General features: G+C 38.3%; 1 protein-coding gene across 8 annotated transcripts in view; it reads left to right on the top strand.

Annotated features, from left to right (window-relative positions):
• Positions 1-17,585, top strand: part of LOC145202746 (E3 ubiquitin-protein ligase UBR5-like) — a 34,413-nt gene extending 16,828 nt beyond the window's left edge. For 5 of the 8 annotated variants that reach the window (XM_080075806.1, XM_080075809.1, XM_080075807.1 and 2 more), the window contains exons 33-60: positions 115-287; positions 580-764; positions 1,524-1,792; positions 2,022-2,191; positions 2,852-2,915; positions 3,571-3,753; positions 5,608-5,733; positions 5,991-6,190; positions 6,722-6,945; positions 7,433-7,647; positions 7,733-7,895; positions 8,021-8,100; positions 8,740-8,945; positions 9,280-9,499; positions 9,697-10,060; positions 10,270-10,364; positions 10,434-10,565; positions 11,009-11,182; positions 11,586-11,802; positions 12,163-12,327; positions 12,852-12,962; positions 13,295-13,537; positions 13,789-14,018; positions 14,091-14,243; positions 15,919-16,035; positions 16,170-16,320; positions 16,823-17,060; positions 17,408-17,585. In XM_080075806.1, coding sequence (XP_079931932.1) covers positions 115-287; positions 580-764; positions 1,524-1,792; positions 2,022-2,191; positions 2,852-2,915; positions 3,571-3,753; positions 5,608-5,733; positions 5,991-6,190; positions 6,722-6,945; positions 7,433-7,647; positions 7,733-7,895; positions 8,021-8,100; positions 8,740-8,945; positions 9,280-9,499; positions 9,697-10,060; positions 10,270-10,364; positions 10,434-10,565; positions 11,009-11,182; positions 11,586-11,802; positions 12,163-12,327; positions 12,852-12,962; positions 13,295-13,537; positions 13,789-14,018; positions 14,091-14,243; positions 15,919-16,035; positions 16,170-16,320; positions 16,823-17,060; positions 17,408-17,468 — 4,929 coding nt within the window. In that variant the 3' untranslated portion in view covers positions 17,469-17,585. The remainder of the gene's footprint in view (positions 1-114; positions 288-579; positions 765-1,523; positions 1,793-2,021; positions 2,192-2,851; positions 2,916-3,570; positions 3,754-5,607; positions 5,734-5,990; positions 6,191-6,721; positions 6,946-7,432; positions 7,648-7,732; positions 7,896-8,020; positions 8,101-8,739; positions 8,946-9,279; positions 9,500-9,696; positions 10,061-10,269; positions 10,365-10,433; positions 10,566-11,008; positions 11,183-11,585; positions 11,803-12,162; positions 12,328-12,851; positions 12,963-13,294; positions 13,538-13,788; positions 14,019-14,090; positions 14,244-15,918; positions 16,036-16,169; positions 16,321-16,822; positions 17,061-17,407) is intronic. The other 3 variants (XM_080075808.1, XM_080075805.1, XM_080075810.1) reach the window with 2 other exon arrangements.
• The last annotated feature ends 1,413 nt before the right edge of the window (positions 17,586-18,998 follow it).

Genomic DNA, 18,998 nt, shown 5'->3' with positions numbered 1-18,998 from the left:
AAATACTATATTTTCACACAACCCGTAACCCAATATGGTATTTCTATTTGTTGTTTTTAATCCAGAAAAAATCAGATTTGCTCAACAATGATGTTTCTAAATTCTAAATTTCAGATTCAGACAGTAGTTCGTCAGTTGCTCGACCAACGACAATGGCGACCACCACAAAGGTCATCCAGGATGAACGTTCCACCATCTCGTGCACACAGAATGGGGAGAAGTGGAGCAAAATCGCCGACTCAGAGCGGGGAGCAAGATATGCCAGAACATGATCTTCACCCACCTAGGTTAGATCAACAAGCAAAAATTTGATTTACCCGAAGCTTTTTTCAGAAATAGGTTCTTGGGTTCTTTTTTAAGAAACGACAGGAGACCATTTGCTTGGTGCCTTCGTATCATTGAAAAGCCTTTTGTGGAGATATGTTTATACATAAATTATATATATTTGTCACTTTGTGGTCCAAGTAAAGCCGAAAAAAAACCTTTTGTACCATAACACTTTACTTGTCACTATACTGTACCAACACAAATAACTTTATTTAAATCGTGCTTAGTATTTATTGAACTTGTGTGTTTTAGGTTTTGTCGTGAAGCCTTGTTGCAGTTACTAAGTGATTGGAAAGCTGTTCGTTCTCTCATCATGGGAGGTGATACGGATAGACGCGACAAACTCTCTGTGAGCTTCCGTCTTGATTCAAAGGATCAATCAGGATCTGGTGTTCCATTACTTCCTGAAGACGAGGAACTATTGCAGCAACAATCTGGTAAGTTTTGTCAAACTGTATGCCACTGTCATGCTTAGTATTCGTTCTTACTAAAAGTTTACTATAAAATTTAGGTGGAAAATTGCCCAACATTATTTTTTGTAAACAACTCAAATACAGTTACTAAAAACAAAATTTAGAATAGAACGTAAACATTTCATTAAACATTTCCCCATTATATTTTCCCTTCTATGTATATAAACGCACTTGATTCCGCTTGTGCATAATTCATTTTTCACTGATGATAACAATTTCGCCGAAACGTTTGCTTAATACAATGTGTACGTTTTATTCTAAATCGCTGGCAATTTTGTGTTTAGTAAAACTACATTTGCATTCTATTTCGACCTATAAGGTGTCATCAGTGCATCTGCTGACGAGGGATCGGCCGTATTGGCTAGTGTAATCATCTAATGACCCTCCAGTTTGTTGGGAGTAACAGGGTAGAAACACATGCCTTCTACAGCTAATCATTTATTAGCTCGATGTTTTTACATTTGCAAAAATTATGAAAGTAATATTGTGCAAAAAATACGTTCGAGATATTCCTTGATATGTATAAAAAGGACAAAATTATAATATAGGACACTAGGACAGGGTAACTTAATTGCGTAGTAAGTCACGTTTCAACTCTTTACCAACTTGTGAGGCCATTTTTTTCAGAAGAACAATAAACACTGTGCTTAAAAATTTGACAAACGTTTATTTTGACTTTTCTGCGACAGGGACATGAACAATATTTTTTTCTATTTTCAACAGGCACAGCACGCTTGGACATGTTCACGCACACACTTCTCATCAAAAGTGCGAGTTATGAATACATGGACAAACTGTTGGAAACACTTATTCATACTGTACAGCTCAACAAAGGAGTCAAAAGAGATGAAGGAATTATGGTTGCAAGAAGATTTCTGCGTTCTGTCATCCGTGTGTTTGTTGTACTCACTGCCCAATCTACCCCCGATAAAATCTCGTCCAAATCATCGTTTTACAATCAGCCGACTTCCAAATGCAGGAGAGCCTTTCTTGTATGTGTTCTTGTCATTGTTACTATAAATTGTTTTTTTTCATTTGTGCAATTTTAAAGTAAGTTATATGTTACTTAAATATAATTCATAGTATGTGTATAGTTACATGTTTATTGCAGACAGAAAACATACGTTTTGTGTTAAAATCTATACCTATAGTTTTTTAGATTATTTGTACACTTTTCACATGACGTTTGAGGTAACCGTTTTATTTCAAAAACATTTTCAGGCACTGACCCCAATAGCTGTGGAGGAATTATGTGAAATGGCTGAAGCATTAATCGCACCCGTGAGAATGGGGGTGTCCCGGCCCACTACGTCATATTCACTACTCTCGCATAACATGGAAGTTGTACATGGTTCCACCACTGCCTTCTCCAAAATGCCATTTCCACCAAGGTATGTTGTTATTTTCACCTAAATCAGTGGTTCTCAAACTTTTTTGACCGCGACCCAAATCTGAGTTTTATGAATATCTCACGACCCAAGCCTCAAACATCAAAAAATTTAAATATTCTTATTAACAAGCCAAACTGCAATTTCGAGGCCACGCCGTCGCCGCATAGGAGTCTGCCCATGTCTAAATGGCTGCAGGCTTAACGAGGTCGATTCGTTTGACAACACTGCATAACAAAACACACATTGTGGCTTTGCAGCACCATGATCATTGATAGAAGTGAATCCCAAATCTAAAAAGTTTCCTTGTATGAATACTTAATAATCCTTAAACGCTAACTGTTACATCTCCACGTCTAGTTTCGCAAGATTACTTTGTCCTTTTATTCCCCGTGCTATGACGTTACAATCGCTATGTGCGTAACAGTAAAATTGAAAGGCTATTGTCGGTATGTTGTAATGATTGGTTCATTTACTGAACAACGTGTCAAATGAGGTGACTTTACTACTACATTAAGAAAATTCGTTTGTGTTTACTTAATACAGTAATAGTTCGTTTGGGCAGAATGGAATCACCGCAGCGCGACCCATTTATTGAACCTGCGCGACCCATACTTTGAGAACCACTGACCTAAATCGACTCTTAAACAAAATTGTTTACAGGAGTACGGTTTCTGATGACGATTCTGGTAGACCTGGTCCTTCGGGTGGAGGTGTGGGCAAACAGGTATGTATATGAGTTATATTCCATGAGTCCATTTACTAATTCTGCAATACTTCACCAAAGGAACGTTTGCTGCAACCTTTTAATCCTGGCTAAGTTTTGTCTCCCTTTTGTGCCAATCATAAGTGACCGCCTTTGAAAATGTTTGCGATAAATTTTCAGTGTAGCATGTGAAAATTTAGTTTAACCGAGGATGGCCCGCGGGCTGCATCTGATCCACCAAGCAAAATTAACCGACCCGCAGCACTCCTAAAAAAGTGTTTACTTGGGAAAAAATATTTTGTGGGTGTAAAAAGCTTTCATATGTTGCGCTTTTTCTGTGTGTTTAAGACTTAGTGGTTACTGAATAAATGTTTTTTAATCTTCGGCCCGACAAATAGTGAATACAAGTAACTTTGTTCCAACTCGAAGTGTTTACGGTTTCATGAAGGTGGTTAATATTATCGGTTTCAATACAAAACTTATCGCATTTTCGTTCCTTTTTTTAAATATTAACAAAACTTAGCTAAACAACGGTCGAAGAAACTGGGATAAATTCCAAATTTCAACAAACTGACAAACAGCAAATGGGACGAAATTGAAAGTGAAAAAGTGCTACCGTCCGCAAGATTCCCGATTCATGGTTTAAAGCATAATAATGTGTTTTATTGTGGCTTAGGTGAAAAAATCTTCCAAGTCGAAGAAGAAATCAAAGCGCAACACTGTCTTGTCACGAAGATACGGATCAGGTCGTGCACGAAGTCGGCGAAGTCATGTTGGTGATGGTGAACATGAGGATGATAATGCTGGGGGTGAATCTGACCATATGGAAACTTCACAGGAGACCAGTTCAACTGCTCTAGTAAGTTTGATAATTGAAAATAATGTGATAAAAGAAAATGTAACACTGGCAATGATCGTTAACTAGTACAGTAAGCAGAAAAGAAAGAAAATTATATGAAAACCAGACACTAAATTTCTGACACAACCTATTGGCATTCAAATGTTGTTTTTGTCATAGCATGCCGATTTTTGGTGATCTTTTGAAAAAATATCTATAATGTATTGGAAATCGGCTCGGTTTTTATGGGTCCCCTTCCCTGAAGGGGACACATATTGTTTTTGTCCGTATTTTTTTTTCTTTTTTTCTTTTTTCTTTTTTTCCGTCTAACGCGGATTTGTTCCCACGTTTTGGTCAAGAAAGAATGGTTGAAACTTTTTCAAATTTACACACATTACAGATATTGGTCTAAAGATGGTCCATGTGAATTTTGACCCCGTTTGATCCCTCAGGTTCACCCACAGCCCCCCAAAACGTGAAATTTTTAGCGCGGATTTGTTCCCACGTTTTGGTCAAGAAAGAATGGTTCAAACTTTTTCAAATTTACACACATTACAGATATTGGTCTAAAGATGGTCCATGTGAATTTTGACCTCGTTTGATCCCTCGGTTCACCCACAGCCCCCCAAAACGTGAAATTTTTAAATCGGCTATACTTGCTAAAGCAGAAGTCCTATGGTGCAGAAACATTTGAACATTTTAACAATTGTTTAAGCAGGCTATTCGTTTAGTATTTAAAATTTTGCCAGTTACCTTTACAACCCATAATATGTGTACGCTATCAGTCAGATATAAGTCCCAAGGGAGGAATTCACTGGTTTACGATTAAGGCCGCAGAGTGGGAGTGCTCAGCTTGACGTCCGGACAGACGTGTTTTACGAGACAGTCGTTTGGGTGATTAGAAATCAGCTGTTTTTGTGTGCAGCAATGCTGTGGCATTTTATTGAGTTACTACGCGCATTTTCAGTTTTGGCGAAGGTTTTACACCTAAGACGTAATTTAATCTCAATAAACGTACTTCGGTTTCATTTATGTCGGGCAAAACGTCGTTGATCAACATAAATATGAAAACAAAATTAACTTTTTCGAAAGCCGCGATAAATGGTCTTTAAATTCTCGTTGTCAGCTTGACCGTCGCATAACCACGGGTCACTAAAGGTCAACTTGTAGTCATTACAACACAGTTACGAATATTTCGTCATAACGTATCTTCTTTATTTTTGACAAATCAATTCAAGAATCAGTACTTAAGTGATGTATAAATTAGGCTAAACGGTATTGTTGAACACTGAGGACTGCATGCTGTTAAAAACATTGTCAAAAGGTCATTAAACGGTCGTTTTTGCGAAACAAAGTTAAGTGAAAAACAAGTTGTTATGTATACCTTTGTAGCAAACGACTTTTTTATATAGTGTCTAATATAACAGTTAAGGCTTTCTAGGAAAATTTATGTTTAAATACTGAACTTGAACGACAATATCAAGGTCAAAGCAAGAGATTAAATTGAAAGTATTTTTTCCGTTCTTTTTTCACCGTTTTTTTGTAATTACATGACAATAATGATGCAAAAAGAATATGGACAAAAACTTTTAAAGTTAAGTTAATGCTTTTATCTACAAAATCTAAAAATAACCGCAACATAGGTTTACCGTAAATCCGCATAAACGCGCGTGTGGGGACCCATTCGTTTTTGCTTGCAAAAACAATCACACATTTAGATAAATTGTGTATAGTGTAGTAAGTTGGTAAATGTCGTATAGAATATATAAAATGGAAGTATATCAGAAAGCCACTTTTCTAGTTGTAATCTGAGTTTTTAAAAGAAATATTTCAGATTTCGTTGTGTGATTTATCATATTATGAAAATTAAAACAGGCACAAGATACTGGTGATGAGGACCAAGGTGCAGACAGTGAAAGAAATGAGAGTGACATGGATCTAACTGACATTGAACTGCTCGCTGAAAGTGACAGTGACTCACTTGGAAGTGATGATAGCAAAGTGAGTGTGAAACAAACCAAAAATGCTAATTTTGAGACGTATGCATTCATCAATAAGGTGTCTTTAGTGGCAAATTGTGAATTAAATGAGGGACAACAAAGTGTCTTTTATCAATAAGTTGAAAAAAGCATGTTTTTTAAATTCACATACAAAAGCTACAATACAATCTGATTTTTGTTGAGAAATGCGCTGCATGTTAAAAAATGCTGTTTGTGTTGAGCTATCTCCTATTTCATTGTTTTCTTGTAAACCCATAGCTGCTTCGTGATTACATGACGACCCCGCGTGATCGTGAGCAATCACATGATCAGGATGATGACGACGATGAGGAGGAATATGATACAGAGCCAGTGAATGATGATGGTGGTGATGCAAAGAGTGGAGGAGCTCACCAAGAAGATGAGGACACGGATTCTGATCATCCACTCGTGTGGCATGACGAGAATACACTAGAAAGGTAAAAATATTCGAAATATATTTTTAAAGAGCAAAAAAGGTTATTTTTTAGTGTGTTTTTAAATTTTAAACTCAGCATTTCCTTATGTGCTAATATATATTATACACACCTTATAAGATGTGTCGTTTTGGAGTGTGCTTTTGAGCCGTGTCATTAAATACTTTTCAAGAAATTTTAAGATTACAATAACGCACGCATAAAACTAAGGAGCAAAAAAGTAAACGTGACTGAAGATTTTTGGAGTTCTTCTTCTTTGCAATTAACTCAATGTGGCGTAAAAATCCTACAATAAAATTATAGAATAATGCGCTTTTTGCTGCCCTTTGATCAAACATGAAAGCAATTCTGAAAGAGCTGTGGCGAACTGGTGTTAAAATTGACTGAAAACTTGAAAAAAAGTGTTGTGAATTTTTAAATCGCTCTTTGCGCGAAAAATGGGAACCATTGCCCTGTGTGACTAAATGTAGGCTTGTATATCTATTTTACGTTTGAGAAAACTTTTAAAACACTGTTGGTTTGTCTCATTCGCAGACAAGCGACCAGACAACTTCGAGCAGAATCCCGCCAAGCACCTCACACAATGCAATGGGCGATGGGATCAAGCTCAATGATCCCTGTGAAGCCTCCACGATCAGGAAACGGAGCAGGAGGCGGTGGATCAAGAGTCGGATCCAATAATCTCGGATCTTCATCATCAAACTCCGGCATCATATATGTTGATCGGGGAATGCGACGCAGTGATAACTTGGAGAATGGTAAGTTATTTGAACTTCTATCAAGCACCGGTTTCGCGTTGGAGAACTGGGTAAATGTTTGACAAAAAATGTGCGTTGTTCGTTAGGTTCAATGATTGTCAAAAGAAATACAAATTTGGCTACTTGGAAAAGCTTTTTCGATTTTGTAGAACAAATGTTACTGTCCAAAATAATAAAAAACACCCAGTTATCCAACACAAAATGGATGTCAAATGTACTGTACAAATCACAAAATATTGAAAACTTCAAAAGTAAAAAAGTGATTCTTACTGCCTGAAACATGTTTAAGCATACAAACATGTCGGTTCTAACGAAAAAAATCACAACAGGAAAAAATATGTCACTTGTGATTTATTGTTAAATATAGGACGGTCGGTCTAAGACACACGAAACATGAGCTATTGTAGCTTGATTTGTTTCCTACTGTTCTCAACTCGTTTTTGGTTCGTGTTAGTTGCTTGGTTTCAAACACTTTTCTTTGTTTCAGTGTATATCAACAGCATTCTGGATCGACATTACGGACCGAACCGTGTAAAACATGCAGAGGAACCACGAGTTAACTCATCATCTGTCACTAACGCTCAACTAGCGCGCCTCTTTGCAACTTGCATTCGTGAAGTTTCCCATCTTCTCGCTATTCTCAAGAAAGGGGATTACCTCTCTGAGGCGCCGCTCTCCACAGTGTTAGAAGTTTCGTTCAAGGTAAAAAATAGTTTAAGTTGTACTTTCAGTATTTGTTAAAAAATGTTTGCACAACAGTTTCACATACAATGTATTGCCTTTGCAGGAGGCGAGTGACCTTCAAACGTTTGTAAAATCATTCATGGAAAAGACTTGGAACTGGCTTCTCACTGTTGTGGAGTCAACAGAATACCAGCTGAGATATGGACAAATACTAACCATGGCTTCAAGCCCAACGCACAAAGATCACCCGCATCACAAATCTTCAGGTAAAACACGCCAAGTGATGTCATGTCAAAATATGCTTTGAAATACTAAAATTGACATTTGGTTAATCTGTGTACTTTGTCTACTATTTGCATTCATGATTTTAAACCTATTTTTGGATCACAAGGTGGATCACGTGATAACAGAAGATCACGTGATACTTCGAGGCATCCTGGCAGCTCAAACTTTAATGAAGATGCTAAACAAGTAAGTCGTGTATATTTTATTGTTTTTTTCGCATTTTTTTAGCCATGTCCCTGAAAATGTAGATTTGTTGATAGGATTTCGCTTTACAGACCCCTTCTTAAACTAACTGCAGACCCCTTAAACTAGGGGTTCCCAACCTTTTTTGATGCTCGTACCCCTTTGTCAGGCCTTGCTAAATTAAATTGCTTTTATAGCTCAATCAAACACCTCCTTTAACTTTGCATTTTCTTCCTAACTTTGTGCTTTGTTGCTCATTGCTGGCACCAAGTGAAAAAGCATTGTTATGAGGCAATGAGGCGTTTTACTAAATAACAACAATTATTTGTAAATAATTGTTTTTTTTAAAGCAAAGACTGTAATGGCATAAGCATAATATCATTTACAATTCCAAAATAAATTGTACTGTGAAATCTGTTTAAAAAGCTGCTTTGTGGCCCAAGGATCTATGTACCGCTGCCCCCAGATGGGAACCCCTGCCTTAAACTAATTAACAGGCCCATTTGGGTCCCTTAAATTGGTGTTTAGGCTTTTATGTTGTGTAATGACACTCGGAAGAGATATTTAAGTCGCGAAATCTCTCTGACCCTCTGGTTTTTTTCACATTCTGCTAACGGTTATTTATTTCCATGTTTTTAATAGGACTTTTTCTCCTACGTCTTGTCTTTGATGCGTTCCCACAGCAACGAGCATTCAGATCTTCTTCCTATAGTGGATGTGGCAGCATTAAAACATGTTGCTTATGTATTGGACGCCTATATCTACTATATGCGCGGTTTGTCGTTCCGTGATGCAGATGATATGAAAAACAGTACAAACTCAAGAAACCAGATCTCACTTGACATCGGGTTAGTTATATAAAGTTGCTCGTAGTGTATATGTTAGTCTTTTCATCGTAGCACGTCAGGCTTATTAAAGGCGTTGTACCGAATCAGCCAACTATTCCCACATGGCAAGGAGTAGGCTAGAAAGCTATTTTTTCTAGCCTATACACCTTGCCATATGGGAATGCTTGGTGACCCGGCTTTGGTATTACGCATTCAACAGGCCTGGCGTGCTATGATTTCGAAATGAGTGTGCAATCACCGCTGGTCTACAAGAAGGCTTCAGGGCTGATCCCGGTTATGAATTTATGTTCATCATAACCCTTAGTCTTTTCATGTATCTTTTTTTTTATTGTAGCTATGACAACAGCGAAAATGAGGACGAAGAAGATGACGATTTCAGTTTCCATGACGACCTGTATTCGGTTGCTATACAGTCCGATCCAGTGTCTTTGCGTGTCAACACCAACATCCCGACTGAGGAAGATCTCAACTTGTTCTCGCAACCTCCAGCATCGTTCTTCCACAGATCAGAATCGATGACTTTTCTTGGAAGTTCCGACTCAAATCCGTTTGATGTAAGATTTTAACACTTAGTTTTTCTTATTTATGGCAAATAACAATGATTTAAAAAATATGTCTTTATTTCAGGTTCTAATTTTGTGATGCAAAGAATTTTTCGACGTTCCATTTTTATTGTATTATATTGTTTTATCATTTTTTGTTAAAAAATGCTTTGGATCAAAATTTATTTAATAAAATGTGATACTTTTAGGTTCCTCTGCCCGTTGCGCTGCCACTTGCTGAGAAACCTCACATCCTTCAGCCCAGCGCTCGCAAAGAGGAACTCTTCGGACGGCTTCGCTCCTCCCAGTCCCAGCAAACCCACCAGGTGTCATCCATGAGTCTCTCACACAGATCATCTTCTTCTGCCACAGACAAGGATGAGGATGATGCCAGACCTTCAACATCCGGCAAAACTCCTGCAGCGTCTTCATCAGGCAATGTTGATCCTCCTGAACATCCTCATCCGCCTCCTCCGTACTCATCAGTGATCCGTTCAACTTCCAGTCTTAATCCTCCGATTGTTGGAGATGGTGGTGAAGCACAAAGGGAAGTTGTGGCGGTTGCAAATGCAGGTGATGACTTGTTTGTGTGCTGAACGGTTGCATATGAATGTATTCGTTTGCAGCCTTGTTTTCAGTTTTGACAGCGTGCTTTCTCTTAGATACAATTTTTTTTACTGAAAACAAATGTTTGGGAATTCAATCTGGTCATTAACCGCAATATAGTATCCAGCTCAACTTTTAAACGCCAAATCAGCTTTATTTAAGGTCATTGTTTTTAGAAAACGTTCCCATGGATACCATTCAAGCACCAGGAGCAGCAGTTACTGTCGACGTCACTTCCAGCGAAAGTGAACCAGGTCCGAGCGGAAATAAGGTTGGTTTGTGAAATTGTCGAGTCGCAATGAGCCTTTATTTTCCTCATATTTGTTTAATTTTGTATCAGAACGGCAATTCAGCGGTTGTGGAGTCGGTTCTTGGAAAATGTCGGTTGACTTTGGAACTCTTCAGTCGTGTTTTTCTCGATGATGTCGGAAATGAACCGAAGTCGATTCTTCAAGAACTTGGGGGATTTGAGGTATGTTGTTTTCAGTCTGTTATTATATGCGACTGTTGTCTCCATCTCTCGTACTGAGTCTCTGGTGACTCATGATTCATAATATACTACACACAGTTTTGTTGTATGAGGGTGCATCTCAGTTCAGATCGATTGTTAATGTTAGAATTTGTAGAAACATGCAACTTTTATTTTGCCAGAACCTGGGGGATTGACGATTTATATTACGAAGTCAAACTTTCACACTTCCAAAAACAGTGCTAAAAAGCATACAACAGCCATTATGGTACAAAATTAAAAAGTTTGGAAACAACCATTTTCTAAGTATCGGCCAGTATAATTGTCGTTGTTTAATAGAAGTTAAGGAGGAAGTATCTGCTAAAAATTCATTACAGTCTCATGAAACCTATGTTACCTTTTTGATAAGTACACTCGAATACAATCGTTTGTTGCTTTTTAACCAGGTTCGTGAGGCGAAGTTTCGTAAAGACATGGAAAGAATTCGGACTTCACAGACTGTTGATCTCCAGTTGAACGTCGAGCGATCACGTGATCCGCTAATTCAGCAAACGTTTAAGAATCTAAATCAGCATTTCAAGCGTAGATGTGGTTCCAGTCAACCAATGGCTGTTCTCCGGGTAAATACGCGTGTTATAATGTTATTATATACGTATTAACTGCCGTATTTTAATAAATTTAAATAAACCCTGCAATTCCTTAACACATTTTAAACAATTATCGAAATAAATGTTTGTTTTGACAGTTCATAGAACATGCTATTTTGCGTCGTCGATTGTCATGTTTAAAACCTATAGCCCCACAATTTACCCCACTGGCCCATAAAATGGGTAAAATGTTTTAACTGTATGTCTGAATTGGATAAAATTAGACAGTTTGTAGAACTTGCCATTAAAAGATGTAACAAATAACGCAAAATTCTGATTAAATGCTTGTATGGTAATTTTTTACCTAAAACTGGTGGAAACCCAACAGCTGCCCATTTGAAAATAAACCCATTGAAAATCAAATCATTTTTTTTAGGTTAAAGTCTTATTCAAAGACGAACCCGGGGAAGGAACAGGAGTGGCTCGCAGTTTTTACACAGCAATATCGGAAGCTCTATTGTCATCGGATCCACTTCCGTCATTGGATGGTTTAATTCCTGGTTCGGCGAGTAGGAAAGGATCCGCAGCTTCGTCTGTTAATCCACTCATGGCACAACTCTGCAAGAGAAGTCAAGACGACAGAGGAAGATCGGGTAAAAAAATGCTTTGGTAAAATAGTATATATATCATAACGAATTGCTGACACAAAAGGTAGATTTTAAGTTCTAAGCACATTGTTCCTGTTTTTGGAGAAAGGGTTAGATTGGCACAGATTGTTTGGAAATGTCACTTGGGGTTAAAAAACATCACTTGGGGTTAACTAGCTTGCAAAACCTGGCCACCCAATTGATGCCAGTTGGAATTCTGACAGCTGGTCCGATATAAGTGTTTCTACCAATTACGGTGTTACAAAAAAACGAAATAATAAAGCTTGAGCAAAAATACAATATATCGGTGGCATGCTTGGTGTTCCTCATTTGTGCTGAGTGTAAAACTGCTCACTAAACAATAAGGAACGACGAGCAGCAACCCTGGTGGGCGACATATCAATCTCCGGTCCTTCCTTACAGCCAGGTACAGAGATCGGGGTCCACGGAGGGGCTTTTCGTCGGGGGCGTCGGTTACCCCTATGTCAACCAACGCAGCACCATTCTACCGAAGAAGCTCATCGCAGAGAAGTAAGTTGCGAACGATATTATCTTTCCAATCCAGCGTTTAATTTTGATGACCAAATATGCTTGTACACTTGGGTAGCCAGCAGTGCATACGCTCAAGTGTTATAGCCACAAAGGTTTAGTGAATTTGGCCCAATAAATTGGCGTTAAGCTGCCCAGTTTGTAAAAATCAGACAATTCATGTGTTTCTTTCTATACCCGCTTTATTATTTTGGACACAAAATGGCGTCCATGAGCCTCTATCACGTAACAATGGGTTGGACAACTTGTGTTTTACAGTACTTTGGTATATAGTACATACTTTGGTATGGTATATACAGTACAGTACTTTGGTATATACAGTACTTTGGTATGGTATATAGTACAGTACTTTGGTATATACAGTACTTTGGTATGGTATATAGTACACAGCCAAACGCTACTATTTCTCAACTGTACGTTTTGAACAAGAGAATTTGTAACTGGCAAATTATGTTGCCGTTTTTCCTGCGTTTTTGTGCATCTAATGGTGATTGTTTTGTTGCCAGGTAACCAGTCGTCGTTGGAGCGTAGCAAACACGCGATTGGCGAGAGATTGTTTCCGAAAGTGCTGAGCATGCATTCGGCTTGGGCACCGAAAGTTACTGGAATGCTGTTGGGTAAGTTTAATCACGAATACCCATTGAAAATGGGGTTTTCAAGTTTGAGTCGGAGTTGATATTATAAATATTGTGGAATTTTTTGGCGACTTTTGGCAAATTTTGTTAAAAAAACACCAATAAATTGTGCAAGGGCAGCATTAAGGCTTTGTTTTGAATTCGGATTCAAACATTTTTTAAGGATTAGGACTAGGTTAACATTTTTAACGTACTCCGTCACCATACTAATACGCTACATTTTTAAACCTATTGTGATTTTAACACTGTTAACAGAGATCAGAGTTCGGATCCTTAGCCTATTCAGTAAAACAACTGTTACCATTCATCCTTAGGTCTACCAGCGTACGAGCTATTACTGCTGTTACGCAGCGAGCGGACTCTGCAGGATCGAGTATCGGAAGCGATCGATCAACTGCTCAGTTCAGGTTACAGAGCAGCAACCGGACAACGCCAGTCGCCATCTAGCGGCGAATCGAGAAACGAAACAAACGAGCCCGGTAGCGGAACAGGGGAATCCCGCCAGGAGCCGACTGGTGAAAGTACAACAGATAAACCACCGAAGTCTGCAGAAAAAGGTTGGCACCTCTTTTGTTTAAATGTTTTTGGTTGATTTTCTTTAAAGTTAGGTGCTGTATGTGACTTAAAACTATTTGAACCATCAGACTTAGTGTTAAGTAAGTTTTTTTCTCGTCCTATAAAATAGAATGAAAAAAACAACTTAAAAAACAGCTATTTCAATGTTTGATGTTGTTTCAATTTTTATTGTTACGGAAATTACGATGTTTTATCGAGATTAAGGAACTTAAATATATTATGCATATTCCAGATGCATCCAGCTGTGCTCAGCAAGCGGAAGAACAATCAGGGGGCCCTCCTTTGTTTTACCAACCGGGTAAAAGGGGATTTTATTCACCAACATCGTGGGGTGAAATGAACGAAGCGAGATTAAACGCTTTCCGAAACGTCGGTCGAATACTTGGATTGTGTTTGCTACAAAATGAACTTTGCCCCCTTCCTTTATGTCGTCACGTGCTCAAGGTTATTCTAGGTCGAAAGGTATGTGAAATTATCTTTCCTGTGACATGACTTGTGCTGTGTTCAATATTATGAAGTTCGGCTTGTTTTTAGGTGAACTGGCATGACCTCGCGTTCTTTGACCCAACGCTCTATGAGAGCTTGCGCCAACTAGTGGTGGATGCGGAAAGTGATGACGGAGGAGTCCTAGAAGATCTTGAGTTGACTTTTGTTGCGGATCTCCAGAGTGAAGAGAGTGGTAGACAGGTTCGTTACCTAACCTCATTTTCAATGACAAAACTATACTCACCCAAAAATATCCAAATAAACATGCACTTAAAGTGTACTTTTCGTGGTCATTGTCAAACACGCTTTCAAAAAGGTGTTGCTTCACAACATGCATCTGTAAAAAATGTCCGTACAGCTAAACAAACACTGAAAGAAATTCGGTTTAAACCCATCAACGTATAACGACTTCGTGACTCCATCACATAAACACATCTCGTCTGCCTCTGCAAATATTTTTTAATCATTCACGCGCCTTTTGTCAAAATATACCCGACATACCATGTAATTGCGACAGGGGGTGGTGTAATAATGGTTGAAATTTAAACTGCAAACGTTGGTTATAACCTCGCTCTGTAATAAGTTTTTCTAGCACCTTAACCTGTTTAGTGGGCTATCTGGAACGGTAACGTTGTTTTTTGTGATGGGTGGAATTTGTTATCTCTAGTATCTTAGATAGTTATCGGCGTTAAATTGCATCCGCTTGCGTAGAGGCTTAAGGTAGAAAAGCAGCAGTAGTTACGTCACCACAGGCGACGACTAAATAAAGACGTTTCGGACTATCGAAATTTCTTGTAGCTATATAAGTCATAGTACTATACAACTGAAAGAAAGAAACAGAAATGTCATGCATACAAAAATTAACACCTATTTAATATTTCCACAAACACATTTAATAAAAACAGCTTTGAATAAATGCGTTGGTCTCAATGTAAGTGTTGTTTCAAATACAATGACTGTTTTTGTTAACTCGTAAAAATGAACTTCTCAACAGTGGCCAGTACCCAGTAAATGAGTAAAGCAATCTAATAAGTTGTTTGTTTTTTTAATTTTTTTGCACCTAGAATGTTGTAACCATCCAATTCAAAAAGTTGCGCGCGCACGAAAAAATCTGTATAGTGATATAGTGGTATTGCATACAGAGAATCACAACCGTGTTTAACTCACAGATCATGACTTGACACATTGACCGACTCCTACACATTGCTTTATTTCCGTCAAAATTACAGGAATAATACGCGCTAGTTTCCGATTCCACCGCTTAAATTTACTTCACAGATGTTTTGAGCAACAAAACTTGACACTATGTTTAATGCCGTATAAGTAGCTGATATCCGGTTTACTCTGCAGCCACTTGAGGTTACAAGTAGTTCACCTTGCCAATAAAGCACCAGGTTATCTGTGCGTGACCGCAATTTGTTATCCGGCGGATTAACTCGGCATTATCACATGTGCGTTGTTAAATTGGCGACGGAAAATTTTGGCATTTTTTTACCGGGTAATTACTAGAAAATTCTTCTCAGCGATCAACAGCTAACCTGCATAAAACAATTCTCCCAAAAATTTGTTTGTAATACTTCAGAACACTGTGCCATGTATTTCTCGGTCACAAGGATCATTTCAAATATGCGCATCAGTCAAGGTGGCAAAGTTTCTCACTTATTTCCAATTGTTTATTTGTATGACTTTAACCACAGGCCAACCAATACCATTCATGCCGTTCGCTGCCCACGCCCTATTCGAACTAATTACGTCACCCAACGCATATAACGCTTCGTGTGCTGGCAAAATGTCGCATCCCTATTCGTACTTGTCAACCTTTCATGTGTTCAAGCATCAAACATAATACGCAATATATCCTTAAATGACATTCCAGGTCTCACTTATTGCTGACGGCGCGATGACCCCGGTCACTAAATCCAACGTCAGGGATTATGTGCGCAGGTACGCCCTCCACCGGATGATTGTCTGCTGTAGAAAACCATTAGAAAAGGTTGGTTTGTTTTTGTACATACTATTTCGGGATATGGGAATGTAAACAATTGTGGCTTGTAATACCCCCCCCCCCCAAGATTTAAAGGTTTTTAATTCCAAAAAATAAAGTTAATTTATTATTTTCACATGTAGATTCGACAAGGTGTGTACGACGTGTTACCTCGCTACACGCTACAATCGTTGACAGCCGAAGATCTTCGCCTATTGGTCAACGGTTGCGGTCACGTGGACTTACGTACGCTTATCAGCTACACACTGTTTAATGATGAAAGTGGAAAATCAGGTGTGTACAAAAATATTCACTCGTATATTTTTGAAAAACTTTTGCCTCTAGCGGTTTTACATAATCGCACGTTGCTCCCCTTGTCCGCTTCTGAGAACGCACCGAAGCGACGTTAAAAGCGTAACCAAGCCAATTACGGCCGCAGGCGTAAGCTCGCTAAATATTTGACTAAAACACTGAGGTGATCCGAAACACTTCGTGCCAATAAAAGTTTTTGTCTGGCCCACGTCCAATGCCTAAAGAATTTTGGCTGAAAATTTTCCGACAATTCTTCAACGTGCAGCGCTTCGTAACGCAATTGATCAAAGTTTTTGAAGGTTTTTCGTCGAAATCATACAGACTTAGTATTGCAAAAAGGGCGTAACTTATAATACTGATCTCTGGCGCTTTCTGCTAAGTAATGCAGTAACCCTTTATTAAGGATCGATGTGTGACATAACCCACTATAATTAGCACCTAGACAACGAAACCGCGACCGACGTACAACACTGTACTTGTGCAGCAGGTTCAGCAGAAAAACTTGTCCAGTTCAAACGTTGGTTCTGGGCGGTTGTCGATCGTCTGAGCTCATCCGACAAACAAGAGTTACTTTATTTCTGGACCGGATCACCTGCCCTTCCCGCAAGCGAAGATGGATTCCAACCAATGCCGACCATCACCATTCGTCCGCCTGATGACCAACATCTACCTACGGCTAATACATGTATATCGAGGCTCTACGTACCTCTGTATTCAACTAGGTAAGGAAGCGGTCGGATAAATATTGCTATTTTGAGTTATGAAACTCAATGGGTTTTGTACGATGCATACATTGCACAGTGCTTCCACCCATATGCTCACACTCCTGTTTGTTGGAAGCAACAGGCAGAAAAGCCATGCCACTCTATGTTTTATTTAAGTTTTCTGACACTTTCAGTTGATTTTACGTGTGGATGAACACAAATTGATCGAATACAAAATATTTTCCACAATGAAAATGTCGTTTTAGCGTCTTTAGTATGCGTGTCCTAATCGACTAAACCTTTGCAAAACAGTCGATTGCACCGGCCTTAACTTTCTCACATAACTCGTTTTTTATATTTTACAGGCAAATTCTCAAGCAGAAGTTAAGTGTTGCGATCAAGACCAAAAACTTTGGATTTGTTTGACTCGTATGCCACGATCACATTGAAAAGTTTTGCGGGACGATGTCATTTTCTTTCATTCGTGGTGCTCGATGTGTTTGCGTTTCGGTTTAAATAAAAGGCACACACGTTCCGTTGAAAGCATGTTGTATTTTTGGCAATGAACGTGCCACTGCAGTTGGTTGAACGATTACACTATTAGTTATGCAATAATTGTTGCTCGAACTATTATGACCTGATGATCGATTATGACTTCTTCGTTTCTGCGAAGTTTGAAAATCAATTCTTCAAATGTGCAACTTTTGTTAAAATACGTGGCACTTGGTTTAGCCTAACTTGCCTTACTTATCCCACCCATATGTTATTTAAAAAGGCTACACTGCGGCTTAAGAAGTTTTTAAGTTTGATTTTGCTAACGTTGAAAGGTCAGTTGTTCGATGATTATTTTAAACTGTATCGAACACAATTATTATTGTTCAATTTGTAAAACTTGTTAAGGTCATCACTATTTGGATTAGCTCATTTTGTTTCTATGTCCTACAATTTTAATATATTTTAATCTAGCATCATATTTTATGTTAAAATCCCAAATGTCGCACACGACCAGACAAACTACATGCCTGCAACACCACAAAGACAACTTCACAGGTACGAAATTGCAATCTGATTGGTACCTTGATGTCTTATCTCGCATGCAAGAACCACATTTACAACATTAAGACGAAAGATAATTTTCTTTGGAATTTACAAAACTGTGAATTACCACATGCAAAACCATTTAGCTGATTATTAACGGAAACTAGGTTATTCTTCAATGTGCATTAGCCGGTTGTAGCCGAGGTGCTTTTATCCTACCAGGTCAGTGACTCCAAATCTGTTTTGATCCGTGACAATTTATTTAATTTAAATCGGTTTGTGGTTAACCACGTGATAGGACAATAGGAGTTGTGCAGCCATTGCTTCACTAAAATAACAGCTTAAAATTTGAAGCAGAAGGGTAAAATAAGTTTCAATACCTCTGTGACCTATTAAATATCTTTACTGCTTGGCCAACGCTGCCATATTGGATTACCTTCATTTGAACCTTAGAAGCCTATAAAAAACTAAAGCTTTTACTAAAATGTTTTACTCAACGGGTTAGATCGTTTACAATAAATCAATTAAAACTGGAAACAACCAAACCACAAACAAAGCAGACCTGTAGCCTTCACTGAAGAATACCAATTGAAATTTGGAAATGCTGGGGATGATAAAAAACCTTGTTTTCCAACTCTAAAACACACATCTAGCCATTGTGTTAATACCACTTTAACGGCCAATTTTGACGTTCTTCACAATTTGCAGCTGTAACAACAGCACGTTAATGCATAAATTGCATGTGTCGGAATGCTGCAATATGCCAGATATCATGACTTTTCTGTAAAGGTCAAAGTTATTTTATTTTAGATTTACATGTTTTTTAATAACTTGGTAAAATTGTTACAATTTTGTTACAATTTAAAATTGTAAATAAATTTACAGATTGCTTCTGGCACAAATGATACAATAATGCAG

Source organism: Phallusia mammillata, chromosome 7 (genome assembly GCF_965637545.1).
Source record: "Phallusia mammillata chromosome 7, kaPhaMamm4.hap1.1, whole genome shotgun sequence".
Taxonomy (NCBI): domain Eukaryota; kingdom Metazoa; phylum Chordata; class Ascidiacea; order Phlebobranchia; family Ascidiidae; genus Phallusia; species Phallusia mammillata.
This window is presented reverse-complemented; position numbering and strand designations above follow the sequence as displayed.